Source organism: Camponotus floridanus, unplaced genomic scaffold (genome assembly GCF_003227725.1).
Source record: "Camponotus floridanus strain SB8 unplaced genomic scaffold, Cflo_v7.5 scaffold78, whole genome shotgun sequence".
Taxonomy (NCBI): domain Eukaryota; kingdom Metazoa; phylum Arthropoda; class Insecta; order Hymenoptera; family Formicidae; genus Camponotus; species Camponotus floridanus.
In genome coordinates, this window is record NW_020229847.1 from 153,575 (window position 1) to 172,169 (window position 18,595).

The following is an 18,595-nucleotide window of genomic DNA, read 5'->3' on the forward strand; positions in this document are numbered from 1 at the left end:
GATACGACGAATATCGTCCAAGAGAAATGCAATATCCATTCTAAGTTCGTAGAAACTTCGTCGAAGCAACAAATTCGTGACAACTTTATTTAACCTCACAGATGTCCAGATGAATTTTCGAATTAGGCAATTTTCCCTTAGGAATAGCGTTATATCTTTGACAGACACGAAGGCGAAATGCGCGGTTTACGTGATGATTCATCGTAGGTAAGGTTTATCCGCGTGGACTCACGAGCATTTCTCAAGAGAACTCGAGATAAATGGAACAAGTTTCTCTGGAGGTGCATCAGCTATTTCTATTACAAGAAGAAAGGTCTTCATCTTTGTCGCATTTCCGTCAGTCTTAAATACATAATTAATGAAGCTTTGATGGAATATCGGGAGACCTAATTGTTTTAATCATATTAGTACGTTTGCATTTTGTTATTTGCATTCTTTAAATATTTATTACACAAAACCGGATTTATTAAAATTTGATACAAATTACGATTTTATCTAATTTTTCTTATTACGAAATGTATTCACGATCTTGATTCCGATATTCAATTACGATTTATTCTCTATAAGCTATTCTAAATAAGCTTTCCATTTATCTATTTGTCTATGTATACATTTTTACGTATATTTATCTTGTTTCTATTTGTATTAGTTAAATTATTAGATAAATCAAGTATGCATAATCGTCTGAATCTAAGTAAATTTCTACACAAATTTTTTTTTATCAAATTCTTTTTTTCTTATGCTGTATTATTTTTAATCTTTGCAAAATATTAAAGTTTAAATGCCGAGCACGGCTTCGTGGATTTTTATTTTCATTATGAAATACATATTTAATAATGAAGAAAATAAATACAAGCTTACAATTAATGTTGTTTGTGTAATTTTATTTCGAACGATCGTGTAACTTGAAGATAAGATTAAAACGCTAGATCTTCATTACATCATAGCTTTGCATTGTTCAGTCACGCTTGTTAGCGCTTCATTAATTATAACTGTAAATTTTATTCTTTTTTGGTTTAAAAGATGCAAGAGAGTAAATAAATATATATATATATATATATATATATATATATATTTATATATATATATATATATATATATATATATATATAATTTCATCTACGTTTCAATATGAAGCACATCGTTTTCAACATCTGATATTGCTATCTCATTCTAATCATTGTGATTCGAAAGTTAATAAGAAGCTGAATAGAATTGTGCTTAAAAAAATTATATGATGTCTGTATCGTTAATACTCGAGAATTAAACAACTTCCATATATCACCCGTTATTATAATCGTGCACTCGTCATATCGTATCTCGTTTACTCTCTTGCGTCTCTTAAACCAAAAAGGAATAAAATTTACAGTTATAATCAACGAAGCGCTAACAAGCGTGACTGAGCAATGCAAAGCTACGATGCAATGAGGATCTAGCGTTTTAATGGCAATTGAACTGTGCAATTCGAATTTGCTCGATGTTCGTTTGCTGGTGGCAAAATTCCCTGTGGGAATCGGGATGCGCTTTAAAATCCTGATGCCGAGGAAAATTAGAGCTACGGGGTGGAATCAGATAACAAATCGTAAGGAATAATGACGGACGCGAATTCGACGTGGTTTTATCTCTCGTAAATGGATTAAAACAATTTGACAGAGCTCAGAACTGTGTCATGCAGTACATTTCGCCTGCTGGCGATAACCCCATTTGTCTTTCTATCTTTCTTTTCTGTCTCTCATGAGAGTTCGAAAACTACGGAAATTGACCGTCTGCTTTAGCACTCTTGCCAATTTATTACGCTTTTAAATCGAAGCGCCTATTGGTGGAAAGTTCATGTAAAATTTATGACAATGCGCATTTCATTATAAAATCCATTAACTTTCGTATCCAGAGGATACGAGAATGGTGAATGAAAAGCGGGTTCTGGTCTCCTAATTTGAATCATGTGACGAGTAAGCGAACTTCACTGGTAGTTCGTTTCTGTCTAAACCCTTCGATAAGTCATTTTTCGATACATTTCGAGCACATCATTATACATTGTTAGACCGAAATAGAGAACGAAATACAGCACCAATTATCGATTGTGTTGAACGAAACGGTACTTGTTTAAATTTCGTAGTAAGTAAAGGGAGAGAATTTCGTTATTCATGTATATATGCGGAAAGTGAGAGAATTTAATACTAAATTTATAACTTGACTTTGTAAGATATATAATTTTATGTTGAATGTCATATATTAATAATGTATAACAATTGTTTGTACGTATTGTGTGTATGTATTTTATGTATTACAATTTACGAATTTATTATTCAGTACTATATTATGTAAATTTTTCAAAACAGATCTGTAAGCTTTCAGATATATTATACAATGAAGCGACAGAAATATGTTTCAAAAATAATTCTGAAACATTTCCTTTCTTTACGTAGTATTTGAAGAATGAAAAGACTCGCATAAGAGAAATTATAAATTCCTTTTTTATTATAATGTTAGTATATATATAAAATATATTTTTATTTGCACTTTTTTATGCTCAGACAAGGATATGTAACAAAGAAAATAAGGGGGATATCTTTCGTGAAGCAAATTTATTTCCCGGATGTGTCATCTCTCACGCGTATAACTGCGAGCGTTTCTCTTCCAATGTTTTCTTTTCCCTTCATTTCCTCATTATAATATAAATGTAACATTATTCATCTCATACCATTCAAAATTTTCACAACATGCATAAAACCTCTTACACTTAACAGAAATTGAACTATGTTATGTAAATTTTTCAAAGCAGATCTGTAAACTTTCAGATATATTATACGGTAGAATGAAGCGACAGAAATTTGTTTTGAAAATAACTCTGGGACATTTCCTTTTATTTATTATATTTGTTATTATTTATATTATTATTTATATTATATTACAGTCAAGCGAAACGACATTACTAGCAAATTGCAGATAATTGATTGCTTTAAAAAATATCAAAAAGATAAAGACGTTAAAAACATGACATATACGTTTGAGCGAACAATGAAAAAATTAATTAATGTTGTTAATGATTAGAACTCTACAGATAAAAGAATATAGTTCGGATTATAAAAAAAGGAACTATAATAAAATAGATCTTATTGTTAGTTTTAAAAATCGTGAATGTTTCGAAAAAAATATGTTAAAAACGGTATAAACATAGTGACTATAAAATCATAAAAATAAGAATATCTTTTTTAGAGATATTAATTTTGTCCACACACACAAAATCAGCTTGACAAATTATAAATATAAAGATTAATTTTTTAAATCTTTGTTTTCCTTTATTGATAGCTTTAAATAAAAAGAAAATGAATTAAACTTTTTTTTTGTTTTTTCCTTGCGAACATAACCGAAATCGAAAGTGAGAAAGGTTTGACACTATTTAAAATCCAAGAAAACTTTTCTTAACTTTTCTTTCAGTAAATTTTATTTAATTTTAATTATTTGAATAATTACGGTATCTCTCTTATTGTTAGTTTGATTCTTCCATCTTAATCTGTCCGGTATAGGTGGCTCTACTACCAGTAACTACATTACCGCTGGCATAGCTTTCAGGTTTATTACTTAAACCTTGTCATGCGGCAAATACTTTCGTTAAAGTGAAGATATTTCCAAAAGAAAAATTTTTATTTTAACTTTCTTTCAATACAGATTTTTTAAATGTGTTAAATAGAAAATCTAATACAAAGAATTATTATATATATATATATATATATATATATATATATATATAATTATTTACATTAACGGACATCTCGTCAATGATTTTGACCTTTACATGTTGTTGAGAATGCTGATTAATTTTTCTTTTTGTTTTATTTAGCGGTCTCTCTTAACATTTTTGAGATATTTAATTAAAAATGTTTACTGTTTAAAACGTAATTTTTAAAACGTAATTTAAAACGTAATTTTCTGACATCATATATACACTTATTACACAAACTATATGTATCAGATATTTGTTTACAATATATTCCGATTGTTTCTGCTATTTAGTTTGCTCTACATTTAATCATAGCCTTCACTCTCCCTTACTCTCCCTATTTGTGATTTAAAATCGAAATTAGATTTGAGTTAGATTATATTTTCTAAAAGTGGAGCGCCCCCGTAGGGAGAGCGAAACCCATTGTGTCCACGCATATACTTTGCAAAACGAAGCGAATACATACCTCGATACATATCCATAGTTAAAAGTTTAAAACATTTCGGTCTTTTTTTAGATCATTTTCAGTTATTATAATCAATTAACAGAAAATATATTCTGTGATATTTCGAAACATATATTATGTAATATTGAAAACGGTGCGATATTTCAAAAATCGCAGCGTAATTCTCGCGTGAGGAGTGTCTCATTGGATGTAGCTGTCAGGAAAAGCAAATATAAAATAATATAATAAAACATAAAATAATAAAATAAAAATATAACATAAAATACGTGAAATATTTTTCCAAAAGTACCTTATGTACTTTTTGTTACGTATTTAAACCGCCTATTTTGCTTAATTTATATGTATTCTTTAGACCAATTGGATCTATCTTTTTCGTTGCTTTTGATTCAATCTTTATACAGAGATTGAAGAAAGAGATAAATATTTCTTCTATTGCCGGCAATTTATTATCGCTAAATAAGCGCAATATTTCGCTTGAATTTATTTGAATTGAAATCGATGCGCGTTTAGACTGAGAAAGGAGAAAAATTTCTTTTGCCGGTTAATTATCGTCACTGACAAATAATTGTAAATATATCACGCTCATTAACAATTGTTCCATTTTACGATCCTTTGCTAGATTTTCATTTTAATATAACTTTAACGAAAGTAAAACTAAGTAATCAATCAAAATTGATTAATTAAAATTTTTATACTAATATACATATAATTTATGGTAAAATGTAATTTATTACAAAATAAAATTAATTAAATATTTATATCATTTATTATCACATTAGTTAAAGCAAAGTTTAAGAACAGTCTACAAACAAATTGTAGAAAATAAAATGCAGGATGAGCTATAAGAAATTAAACGCGCATTATGAGAATAAGTTACTATATTACATACAATTGATAAAATTACTAACGTTCTTCAATCAATAAAATCTACAAATAAAATGTACAAATCAATCTACAATCAAATTCAAAAACATATTTTCTATAATCATAAATTTATTTTACAATATTAAATCCATATTAAAAGAATTTATTAAAAAAATTATTTAACTTAATCTATTTTAACTCATCCATTTTGAAAAAAAAACAGATCTATCTAAAATCTACACTGTATATTTACAATTTTTATAAATTCGTTATCTTAAAATTAAATAAAAGTTTATTTATCATTTATCGACATTGATGTGCGACAGCGGAATTGTTGATATTGAAGCTACGTTGTCTCTGCAATATATAAAATCTAAATTATGTTTATTTAGAAATTTATTAATTTATTAATTTATGTTTGATTAGAAATAATGCACAATACGAAATACTAATCAACGCAACTGTCGCGGAATACTTTACATACATGATATTCCTGATCGCGAAACAATCACATGAAATATTTTTAATCTGGATATTTTTAATCCGAATTAAATTTAGATCCTTAAAAAATTAAATGATATAACATTTAACAAAATATATTTGATTCTATGTATCATTAAAGGAATGCTTATCATTTATACTTGAAAAGGTAGCAGCAAAATAATAATTTATTATTTTAGATTCTTGTCACGCTATGCTTCTTACTTTGATTAAATATTTCTTGATTAAATGAATAAATTATACTTAAAAGTGCATTTTGAGATTTATCGGATTATATGTAGTTGGGAATTTATAAAAGTTAATTTATCTTTAATTATTTAATGCTACTAATGATTACACCTTTTTAAAAAATGGAAGAATATGATTAGTTAATGCTACGAATATTTAATGCTACTAATGATTACAGCTTTTTAAAAAATGGAAGAATATAATTAGAACTATAGAAAACTATAATAGAATAACAGAAGTATGGAAGATCATGTTGCGTATGAGAGCAAATTATAATCGCGTGCTTTTATTTGTGTTTTATTCGCATGTTTTAATGAAGTCTATCAGTAGCAGAATGCATTGTATTTCTTGCTATGTATTTCAATTAGTATTATTCATCTATTTTGCTTAGAGGTATTATATCTTTATATATTGAATTTATTTTCCTTGATTGTATTTAGTCTGATAACATTTAACTAGAAATGTATAGTTTGAATCTCTATTTGAGATCAAGGAAAAAGAAGAATTTTTTTATTAGCGATTAATTATTTACACTGGCAGATAAATGTAATAGTTGTGCTCGTTTACAATCATAAAATATCTCCCAAAACATTTTCTTTTCTTGATTTGAACAATGTGCATATCGTTCATATATATATGTTATAATATTTTATTCGGTTTGTATCTCTAACGGTAGACACCGAGTCTTGTAGAATTAATTATTTTAAAAATTAAATATTTTAAAAAATTTCATAAAATTTATGATATTATAATTGAAATATTTATATGCAAAATTAAAATAAATTTTGTTTTCTGTTGCATACCATTTTATTTTGTTTTGCACTAAATTGTTATACATTCAATCTCTCTAAACTGCAATATTATTTGAAGAATACCAAGATGAAAATAAATAATAAATAACTTATATATATATATATATATATATATATATATACTTATATATATATATATAACTTATATATATATATAAAAATAATAATAAACTTGTTACATATATTTTAAGAATATTGAGTTTATAACAATGAGCATTTCCAAACTATGCTAATGATGCCTCAAAATTCATATCTATTTTAAAAAAGAAAATTATATTTATTTAAAATACATTTTTGTGTTGTAGGAGATCTAATAAAAAATATAAACAATATGTGTTAAAATATACATAAATATATAATTTAAAAAATCTGAAAAAGATGAATAGATTCTAAATATGGGATCCTTTTATATGGGATCATTCCTATCATTGAAGTAATAAAATATATATATTTAATATTGAGAGAAGTAAAATCGAAGTGCGAAATTATGATATTTAACACATAATAATTATGTTCCTATACTATTTTCGTAAAATTATACATAGTTATTTTTATACGTCTCTAAGATGTATAACGCAGCCATGTGATCTCTACCCTCCTGTTCATCGTTAACAAGTGTTATAGTCTCAATGGAGCGAAACTCGCCCAGATACGCAATTCCGGTTGATATGTAGCATATGCATGCCACGAAATACGTCGCAGCATATATCCGTTGCACATTCTCTGACCCTTGTAATTGAAGCATCCTAGTGCTGACATACTGAGAGTAATACATCTTTAACATATAAATTATTACTTATTTGATAAAAATATTATATAATTTATTTATAACGATGCTTGTAACGATGCACGCTTACACACATGAAAATCATTCTTATAAACGTGTGTTAGGATATAAACTGAAAGAAATAAAGATGAAACCATATGTTTGAAAATTTATTTTGTCGCACATTAATCTGGTTGTATATGTACAATAATTATGTAAACTTAGAATCTGATTTAAAAATACAAATATTATATTAAAACGTGCAAATATTATATTATAAATAATCTTGGTAGATATATAAATAGTAAGATAGTAGTAGTAAAATAGGCAAAAGGCCCCCTAGGTCAGTCTTTGATGTTAGATCAATAAGATATATAAATCAGTAAATTTCTTTATGACTCCAATGATGGATAAATAAAATATAATAAATTTTTATTTAAAGTATATAATTTTTCGTATTTCTTTTTTTAATTTTTAAAACTGAATTAATATTCGAAAAAAGTTTGATTATTTAAAAAATAATAAATTTTAAAATGATTCATAAATGATTCACAAATATATATATATATATATATATATATATATATATATATTATTTATATGACTATACATACACATATATAGACTGCATACATACATATTCTACATATTATAATATATACATTAATAATTTCCAATTATTATTGTATTATACATTTATATGTAAATAAAAACAGATTTATTATATATAATTATTATATATAACAGTTTTTTATAAGTAATTTTTTTAGCTTTCTTTTATATAATTTCTTTTATTTAATTAAAATATAAAAAAATTTTTAAATAATTTATCGCAACAATTCTCTTATTTTTCAAATCTTTATTTGCAATAGACTTGTTTTTATTTCTTTGTTTTCAACAAATTTTAATTTAATTTTTATGCTTGTTATAAATCAAAATATTGATTCGATTTAAACAGTATCACAATTTTTTTAAATGCTATTTATAATATTTTATTTAAATAATTTTTATATTTAATATTCCATCAATAACAAAAGCAAGCGGATTTGATTGCTACGCATTAAAGCTTAAAAAAGTTGTTAGTATATGTATATGTAGTCTTTGCGATAATAGCTTTTTAATATATTATAATTCTATAAATTCAAAATGAAATAAATGTATTATAATTTTGTGTACTTAAAATCTTTACACACATATACAATATTATATTCATATCAAATGAATAAAATGATTCATATACTATCGATTTTTTCAATATTTGGGTTGTCAAATTATACGATATTAATAACAAGTCTTCATTTTTCTCGATAATAATAAATAATGGATAACGCATAATCAATGTGAAAGAGGCAACAACAAACTTTGATACTTTTTAATAACTGACTTTACCACATGTTTCTTTTAATAGTAAATATAATGATTATTTATTTCGTATCTCTTACATCACTTTAAATCAATTAGATGTAGGTGTGATCGCATAATTTATTTCCGGACATAAATGGATTTACATTTTTATTTATAAACACTACCATTTAATTTTATTAAACTGAGAAATATTATACTGGAATTATATTGGAATTCTTACATATGTTGTAACATGTAAAATAAATACGTATTATTACATTAACTTTTAATTAATGTAATGTATTACATTACCTTTTAATTAATGTATTTGGTTTTATTCAAATTTAATATGTGTATTATAATTCAGAATATTTTAATATTATAACCAATGATAATATCTGCATTGAAATTAAAATTAAAAATATTTTTGTAGCATATTACTAACTTTCTTTTATAAATACTAGTACAATAAAAAGCAAAATGTAATAAAGTAACTTTTAAGGCTAAATGATGCGAGCAATTTTAAATAATTGCTTCTCTGCATTTTACAACATCGAAAATCAATATTATTGCAGCAAAATTAATTATATCGAAGATGAAAATCGTGTTTGTGATTTTGACGTGAAATAAAATTGATAGAGCACTTTAACGATTTTCGGACAAGTCCGTTGGGGAACTCTATTCCCAAAGGAATATTATATTTACATGCTGCTCTTGTAAAGCTTTCCATACTTCGATTGCACGAGATCCGTTATATTTCAATATTCAATGTGCCAAATACTTTTGTTGAATATTCTGAAACGATTTCGACGAAGATTGCTGAACGCAGTGCGAATATATACGATAAAATGAATTTACGACGCGACATATATAAGCGGATTTTACGTATGAGCATTAATTACAGCTAATTACCACACAGGTTGCAGTGATAACATCGACAGCATACAAATGCAATTATCGGCAAGAGTGATTTACAAAAGTAATAAATTGTAAAAAAATCGCTGTTTGGGAAATATATTTCTTTATAATTTCAAAAATCATTATATTTTTTATATTAAACATATATATATATATATATATATATATATATATATATATATATATATATATATATATGTATGTATGTATGTCTTGCTTTTATCATTACACTAGAAGAAACTGGTTGTTTATTATTTCAAACGATAATTATAATATAACAAAAATACAAAATTATTGAAAGCATTAAACGTTCGATGAGATTATAAGTACGTGAAAAACAAGATTCTTTTTCTGAATTTGGTAGAATAATCCGCAATTAATCCTGACGATTAATGAACACAGTTGGCAGAGATTCGTTAATCTTCTTCGTTGCAAAGCTCTGCCCTAGTTTCGTACTAGAACTTTATTGATCGAATACAATATTTTAGTTTTACAATTACAATATTTTACAGTATACTTGCTTGTGAATTTTAATTTAAAGGCATACACGTGTACCTAAAGTGTCTTTGATAGTTTTAATCGAAAATTGTAAAAATCAACAAAAAACTGCTGCCAGAGAATAGAGTTACCGTTCATCGGAATTCTGTCCACGTCCGTTGCAGCGACTCCGTTCTAATTAATTACTATAATTTCTGCACGTCTCTCGTGCACGATTTGTAGTTCGCATGTGGTGATTGTCGTTTGACCAGTTGGTGTATCCACTTCTGGTCAAAAACGTTATTAGAATATCTCGTTCATTCTGTATATATATTATTAGATTCTAGTTTACTAAATCAGTTGCAATAAATTATAATTGCATATTTATCTATTAAACCTGTATAACACGGGCCTGCGAAATTTTAGATTTGATTAGTTACAAAAAAGCAGAGTAGGTGAATCTGATAAATTTTTTTACGCGGAAAATATATCTTAATAAAAAAAATCGTGCAGCTACAATCGAAAATGAATTTGAAAGGTGAAGACTAGTGCTATACGATGTCATTGACAGAAATATTTCAAAAAATTAGGTTTTTCCAAAATAAATTTAATTTGCCGAAATTGCCATTTTTGGATTATTTATTAACTTAATTATTATTAATTATTAACTTATTAAATTACTCGAAAACCTGACATGCTGAAAAAATTCTGCGATCAGATTCGTTATCAGCATCAAATAATCTATCAGATTCACCTATTCTGCTTTTTGTAACTGATCCTTGCAGGCCCATGCAATTAATGTTCTACTGTCAATGTCAAAATTAGAATTTATGTATTTAATTTTAAAATGTTTCTAATGCGATATTTCATATAATTTACGATGTTTGATCGTGTGTGTATATGTCATTTCTCTTCATTTTAATTTTACTTTTTATTTCAACATTACGCTTGAAGAATATCCGTAATATAAGTGATACGATTCGCTGTTTACAGGAATCTTTTTTAAGTTGTCGCATCTTGTTTGTTATTAAGAGATGTAAGTTGTCACTGGTTTGAGATTAATTGTATAGAACTAGTCGTTATAGCTTTATACTATAGAACAGAGAGACCATAATCACCGCGGATAATGAACGATGGTTAATCAAGGTGATTACAAGCTTAAAGACTTTACGATTAAGATACGATAGTGAGACACACGCCTCGAACACGGATATGGCAGATGCGGATTCGATAAACGTCACGATCCCTACTATAGCAATTTCACTATCGATATATCATATACTTACCTGAGGAGATAGGTATAAGTGGGGAATATGGCCATATCTGATCGCTTGGTTCATTCGCAGTATCTCCACAGTATCGTTTTATTCGCCGCGCGTTTAAATAAACATACTTCAAATTGTCATATATGCGCTGATAATTAGAAAAGATCCAAGACTCCGGTTTTGTGGAATTGGAAAACCTTGTTGAAATTTATACAAGTAAGTTTTAAAATAAGTTTAAATATCATGGAATAAACTTTACGAGAGGAAACGGCATGTGGGTTGTCATTCTAATTAAATACTTTTTTAAGTCAGATTAACCAAAAAAGTTCATATGGTTTTTATTAAAAGGAAAATATGTGCATATTATCATGAAAAAATAATTAATACTAAAAGTTTTATCATTAGCACTAAAGTGTGAACATTTGACAAATTTTCTACAAATTAGACTCGACCTTCAATCCATATTTATTAAGGAAAATCGACCAGCAAACTTCCTTGATTACGCGATAAACTCAAACTCAAAAATTAGTTATTAAAGGTCAGACACGAGTTTTGTGTCTTTCATTATCTTAAAAAATTTCGCATGACTCTTTTAAAATAGATTAAATGATAAAGTTAATTAAATAAATTTATAACAAAATTACTTTAAATCATATTAATATAATTAATGTTACGTTGAATGTACGTATTTGTAATAATATAAGAATATTTTTTTATTGTAAGAATCTATTATGTATAATTTGAGATGTGTGAATTTTAGAAATCTTTCACATGAATTATCAGTATCACATAAAAAGATAAATTATACACATACATTTAGCATAAATTCTTTATGAATATTTATAGCGAAAAGAGGAATCCGAATTATTTAATACATATAGATGTATGTAAAAAGTTTTTTTTTCTAATTAATTAATAATTTGATTACGATATGACTCAAGTAATTAGCGTGCTTGGAAAGTATGTATAGAAAATGTAAATTGAATATAAATTGCGCGCGTGTGTATATTATAATTTCTTGCATGATTTTTGACAGAAGACGCAATGCACATTAAATTACAATAATAACAATAGCTATCTAACTGTCTAATATTTCTCTTTTATGTCATGCGTAGAATATTTCATCATTATTGTGCTGTTGCTCGTAAGTTTCATCCGATAGAGTTGTATAGTTGTACGCGACGGTGACAGTAGAGTGAAAATGACAACTGATGTGCCAGAAACTAATTGAATTGCATGATATGAGTATAAACGCATATGCAAGGTTGTCCTGATTTTCGTAGACTAATACTCTTTGATATGGCATTTATTATATAATTTATTATATAATTAATGTACATATAATATTATTTATTGTATAGTTGCCATTTAAATCTTATAATATTTGTAATCAATATTATGAATATTATTTTCACTGTTTCAAATGATGATGGCAAGTGGATTTTAAGCATCGTTTTAATTTTATATATAATTTTACATACAATTAGCATCTATTAAATGCAACTTGTTACGTCACGAACGAACATCTAAATAAGAATTTCCATGGTTTTTTATCTATTCACAATTTATGTTAATGATATGAATTTTTATTGAGGATATATCAATTTCCTTATTCTCGTTCATTAATATGTTTCTTGTTTTCGTAACGGTTGAGTGCGAAGAACCGTGGCATTGGAATTTTAAAACTAAGAGATTCACTGAATATACATTTGATTAATTTTTAACATCGACAGAGTATTCTGCAAATTATTTATCATTTGATGCAATTGATAAAATAAACAAATGGAATTAATTTTAAAATATAAAATAAAGATTGTGTACCTCGTTTCTTTCATAGCTAATTTGATTATATGCATTCATATATACAGTCATATATTAAGTACGTCCTCACTCACCTTGTTGTATCATTTTCAATGTCAATTGAATACAGAAAAGAAATTCGAATGAATGAGCTAAGTGCATCCAACCAAGTTCGCTATCAAAAATTCTGAGTGAGAAACTGGTCTGACTGGTATCCTCGCTTATAATTAAATTCTTATATTCGTATACTGAGGAATTGTATTCGACAAATATTCGACAAATATTCATACAAACGGCAGTCTTTCGTTTTTACGTTACAGATTTTCATCAAAGTCCATTTGCGCAGTGTTACTCGACGTTTTGTCGATAAACTTGTTTTGCTCTACGTTAACGTGTGCATCTATTTGTGTGTGACAGGATTTCAGTTTGATCGGCGCGTTACATATTCCGAACGACGTGCGCGATCGGAATGGAAATTGTATCAGGTGCGATTAAGGTGCGTGAAAGGAGCAATATATCCAATCCGAAGGACAGATTGCCTATCGATGTTCTGACGACTGTGTAGCTCACCAAACGGAAAATGGTTATGCAATTCTGTTCGGGGAATTTTGTTAATACATTTCTATATAAAATCATATCAAAACCGGTATTACAATGTTAGTAGCAATAAAGCACGAATTAAAAGCAACATTCATATGCATTTAAAAAAGTGCATCCGGCCGAGTTCACTATTAAAAATTCTGAGCGAGGGGGGGGGGATGGGGGAACTGGCCTAAATATTCTTACTTAAAATTAAGTTCTTATATTCGTATGCTAAGAAATGAGCCGCGTTCAGCAGAACAATTGCTAAATATCGTTTTGTCATTGATTTGTTGAGTCTAAAAGTAAAAGTCAATCACATTCGATTGCTACTAAGAGTTTGTTCTGCTGAACATGTCCACTGCAATCAACAAATATTCGTACAAAAACAGCAGTTTTTCATTTTTCTATGTTGCAGACATAAAATGATATTAGTTCATCATATATTACGACATAATGTTACACATGCCGTTTTCACATTCGCTCACTACCTTGAAATCGTTATTGGCTTTACGCAAATTGCGTGACTGATTATTCTAGGAATAAATGTGAATATTCAGTTTCAGTTTTAATTTTCCAGTTCGTAATCATTTACCGATATCTTTTGAATGGAAATTGCGATTGAGATAACGAGATCTAATAATTCAATCGAAATGTATATTTGCAGATAAAAATGTATATTGAGATATGAAATCTCAATCGCAAATTATAGAAAATGAAACATGTATATCAGGATTTTTCTATATAATAGGCAAATAACATTAAAAGCACAGTTATTATAAATTCTCCTCTTCATTTTTATGTCTTTTGAAAAATAGTCGATAATAATTTACAGTACTTTATTGATTGACAAAATTATATTGAAATATCGTACATATTTTTAGAAAGACATTAACGGCGCTATAGATACAGCTAAATAACTGGACATTGATTAAATCATGACGGTTGATAAAACCGAGCCAAGAGGATTTGTAAAAGTATCGACCCCGAATTTTGAGCCATCAGAACGATGGCGAATTATAAGAAATATTTTAGCGATCAGTTGTGCTTTTATGATGAATTTTATTGCCTTTATGGGAGCCTCGAATTTACAAAGCTCTGTCAATGCGGATCAATCACTTGGTACATTTACTTTATCGGCGATTTACGGCAGTCTGCTCTTCAGCAATATTTTTCTACCCGCTCTCGTCATAAGGTAAGATTTAGATAATCTAATTTATATACTTCTCTTACATCTCTTTGTATTGCTTAATGTGATTTCTTATAATAAATCGAAAACCGGTATAACCTGATGCGATAGCAATTTGATCATATTTTTGATGACTATCGTGATAAATATTCCTCGCCTCGGGTTGGAGAAGAATTGTCATCAAATTTGATTGCTCTTACTCGTTATCGTGATGGAATAAATCGAGAATTTTGGGAAGTATATATCGGAAAAGAGCCTTGGATCATCATAAACGATGAGAGCACTCAATATATATAAGTGGAACATATAGGGGATTAGTTCTACAGAGTCCCACGCTACTAAACTTTATTACGCGCGTTGTCATTTTCACCTTGACCCAGAATTATGTCGCATGAAACACCATTATTCATTATAAATTGTGTGGGTTCCATTAGTCGAGAGTAAGATAAACGTATCTGCGTGAAAATTGGGTACATCTTTCTCATCAACGTAACTTTAATTTGTTCTTATATTTTTGATTATCTTAAGTGCAGACTTAAAGTATATAGTTCTTTCACTGAACGGGATCGTAAAATTGCTTAAGCTCATATTTAAGAAGTGATTTCGAATACGATCATAAATACAAATCTTAGAAACACTTTGACGAAATTTTATTTAAAGAACAGTTTAATTAATTAATCTTAATAAATAAATAAATAAATAAATTTATATAAATCTTTATTACAGTTGGTTAGGATGCAAGTGGACAATGTCTGTTTCCATATTGGCTTATATGCCTTTCATAGCTGCTCAGTTTTACCCAAAATTTTATACAATGATTCCCGCCGGATTATCCGTAGGATTAGGCGGAGGACCGCTTTGGTGCGCAAAATGTACTTATTTAACTGTAGTGGCAGAAGCCTACTCAACTGTCTCGGATATAGCCGCAAATGTTCTTGTCACAAGATTCTTCGGTCTCTTCTTCATGTTCTATCAAATGGCGCAGGTGTGGGGAAATCTTATATCTTCAGCAGGTGGGTTATATTGCGAATATGTAGCTTACGGATATATGCGGATGGTCAACTTTATCTCGGGATTATACGTGCCGAGAAAAATATTTGCATATAAATTATTTTGTCTTCGACTCAGGTGATACTTTGCTTACAAATGTCAATTTTAATGATGTGGAATAGTGTTGTAAGAATAAATTGATCGTCGTCGCGATGCTTCATGGTATATATATATAAAACAGAATGCTTTGTTGTTATAAACACGAACGAATTGTATAAGAAATATTTATAAGCCAATATAAATTAATATTCAGAGACTCGCAAATATCTTGTAATTCAATTTGATTATTTTTTTGTTTTTGCATATAATATGGTATATATAATTATATTTATAAAATAAAAATATAATAAAAAAATTTATTAATAATAAAAAAAAAAAAATAAAAAATAAAATAATTAAATTATAATTACTTGAGTATTGTTAAATTTAAAACGCAATAATAAACAATCGTTAGTCAAAATCACGAATCAAAACGAAGTAAGACAAAGCGAATAATCTATGCGATTCTCGCGGAAGCGCATATGAATGCATCGCTGTTGAGCTATAAAAATGCGAGCGTCGATGAAAACGAAATTAAGTTACTGTTGACGTGATCAGAAGAATATAAACTAACGAATCAAAGTTATATGTTTACGTCATAATCAAAAAATTGTTTGGATATTCTGACAATTATATTTCGCTCTATTGAATATGCAAATATGCTTATTTGATTATCGACATAATAATCGATAACATGTTTATGTTTGTACTGTGTTATTGTATTTAAGTTTTTAACGCATTCATAAATTCTGCGGTAAATGTACCTTTTTCACACAAAAATAATTTTATTATTAATAATCAAATGTTTTCTTCATGTTTTTTACGTCTTTTTTACGAATACAGTTCTTTCTTATGGAATTGAAACGGTTACCAGAAATGTCACTCTGAACAATAGTATTGTGGCAGAAAAATGTGGTGCAAATTTCTGTGGAGTGTCTGACATAGATCAAAATCCGAATCTGCAGCGACCTTCTGTAGAACGAATATACTTAATTGCTGGAATTTACTTAGGTTGTATGATATTAGCTTGTCTAATAATTGCATTCGGCGTTGATTCCTTATCCAGGTAATTCTGCATTTATATTTCGCTCATCCATATCACACACAAACGTATCAAAATATACTTACATAATAAGAATTACAGAATTATATTGCATAAGAATTTCTTAACGGTATAATTCTTATTTTATAGGTACGATAGAAACAGAACCAGCACGGTGAAAGGAACGTCTGGATTCAAACTTCTGGCCGTGACATTAAAATTATTGAAAGAAAAAAACCAACTTTTAATATTGCCGATAATATTGTTTATCGGAGCTGAGCAAGCATTCTTATTTGCTGATTACAATGCAGTTAGTAAATTACATTTACAGGAGGAAAAAAACATTTAATATAAAATCTAAATGTTATAAAAATAAGAAAAAGATTCTTCTTTTCTAAGAAATCAATAACAATTTATATTTATTGCAGTCATTCGTTTCTTGCGCTAAGGGAATTAGCAATGTCGGTTACGTGATGATATGTTTTGGTGTCACAAATGCTATAGCCGCGCTCGCCACAGGATCTATCGTAAAGTTGACAGGAAGAAAGCCCGTAATGATTTTTGCTTTTTGTTTGCACTTGAGTCTTTTCTTCTTCATGTTAAGATGGAAACCGACACCAGAACAGGGCATCATCTTCTTTCTGGTGTCAGGTTTATGGGGTGTGTGTGATTCGATCTGGCTGGTACAAGTTAATGGTGAGCGAAAATCAATAAAATTTCTTGTTAACATTGCAGAATAGTTTAATACATCTAAAATATTGTACCATATATTGTTAATCATTTCAAAATTATTGTGCAATGATAATTAAATCGAACTTCCTGATTTAGTTGCTGCGTGTAAGATTGTACCGACAGACATGAATATTTCGTATTCTACCGACGATACTATATCAACGAATAGTACAAAATCTAACTTACACAGATTTTTCTAAAAAATATTCTATTAGTGACTATATTCGAAATAATAGAATCTAATTAGTCTCAATTATTAGTTTAGAAAAACATTACTAATTGTTTGCAAATTATTTTAGCACTGAGCGGTATATTATTTCCTGGTCAAGAAGAGGCAGCTTTCTCCAATTTCCGCTTGTGGGAATCCACTGGTTCGGTGATAACATACATATACAGTCCGTATTTATGTACCTTTACGAAATTATACCTCTTAATCGGAATATTGTGCGTTGGAATGATCGGTTATGGCATTATCGAGTGGTCAGGTAAAATAAATAGAGTTATTTCTAACGACAAGCCTGATTTTGAATTGGTTAATAGAACTGACTAATAAATTTGGATAATAAATTTTACTAACAAAAAGATTAAGCGACAAAAAGCAGTGTTATCATAGAGTAGGTATTTTTTTCTCAGTCAATAACAAAGGAAATTTTTATCTTTTGATGTTATTTAATACTAAAGTACTAAAATAAGGGAATTATAAAGATATATCTTTAAGGAAAAATTAGATATTGAAAAAGACGATTGAAATACTTTTGATTTTATCACTTGCTTAATAATGATTCTTTGCTATTAATAATAT

General features: G+C 27.8%; 1 protein-coding gene across 4 annotated transcripts; it reads left to right on the forward strand.

Annotated features, from left to right (window-relative positions):
- The first annotated feature begins 11,430 nt into the window (after positions 1 to 11,430).
- Positions 11,431 to 18,509, forward strand: LOC105256253 (UNC93-like protein). 4 transcript variants are annotated; one of them, XM_011266016.3, is made up of 8 exons: positions 11,431 to 11,578; positions 13,580 to 13,745; positions 14,626 to 14,936; positions 15,657 to 15,943; positions 16,863 to 17,085; positions 17,212 to 17,371; positions 17,490 to 17,757; positions 18,093 to 18,509. In XM_011266016.3, exons 3-8 carry the CDS (start codon positions 14,680 to 14,682, stop codon positions 18,341 to 18,343), a joined length of 1,446 nt encoding a protein of 481 aa, XP_011264318.1. In that variant the 5' UTR covers positions 11,431 to 11,578; positions 13,580 to 13,745; positions 14,626 to 14,679; the 3' UTR covers positions 18,344 to 18,509. The 4 variants fall into 4 exon arrangements, with proteins under 4 accessions (XP_011264318.1, XP_011264321.1, XP_011264320.1 ...); XM_011266019.3 differs by having other exon boundaries at positions 13,580 to 13,658; XM_011266018.3 differs by lacking the exon at positions 13,580 to 13,745.
- The last annotated feature ends 86 nt before the right edge of the window (positions 18,510 to 18,595 follow it).

Bases quoted from the DNA above. Each gene is read 5' to 3' on its own strand.
- LOC105256253 (XM_011266016.3), top strand. From the start codon at position 14,680: ATGACGGTTGATAAAACCGAGCCAAGAGGATTTGTAAAAGTATCGACC. The intron at 14,937-15,656 runs GTAAGATTTAGA...TCTTTATTACAG, and splicing joins CTACCCGCTCTCGTCATAAG to TTGGTTAGGATGCAAGTGGA. The intron at 15,944-16,862 runs GTGGGTTATATT...TTACGAATACAG, and splicing joins AAATCTTATATCTTCAGCAG to TTCTTTCTTATGGAATTGAA.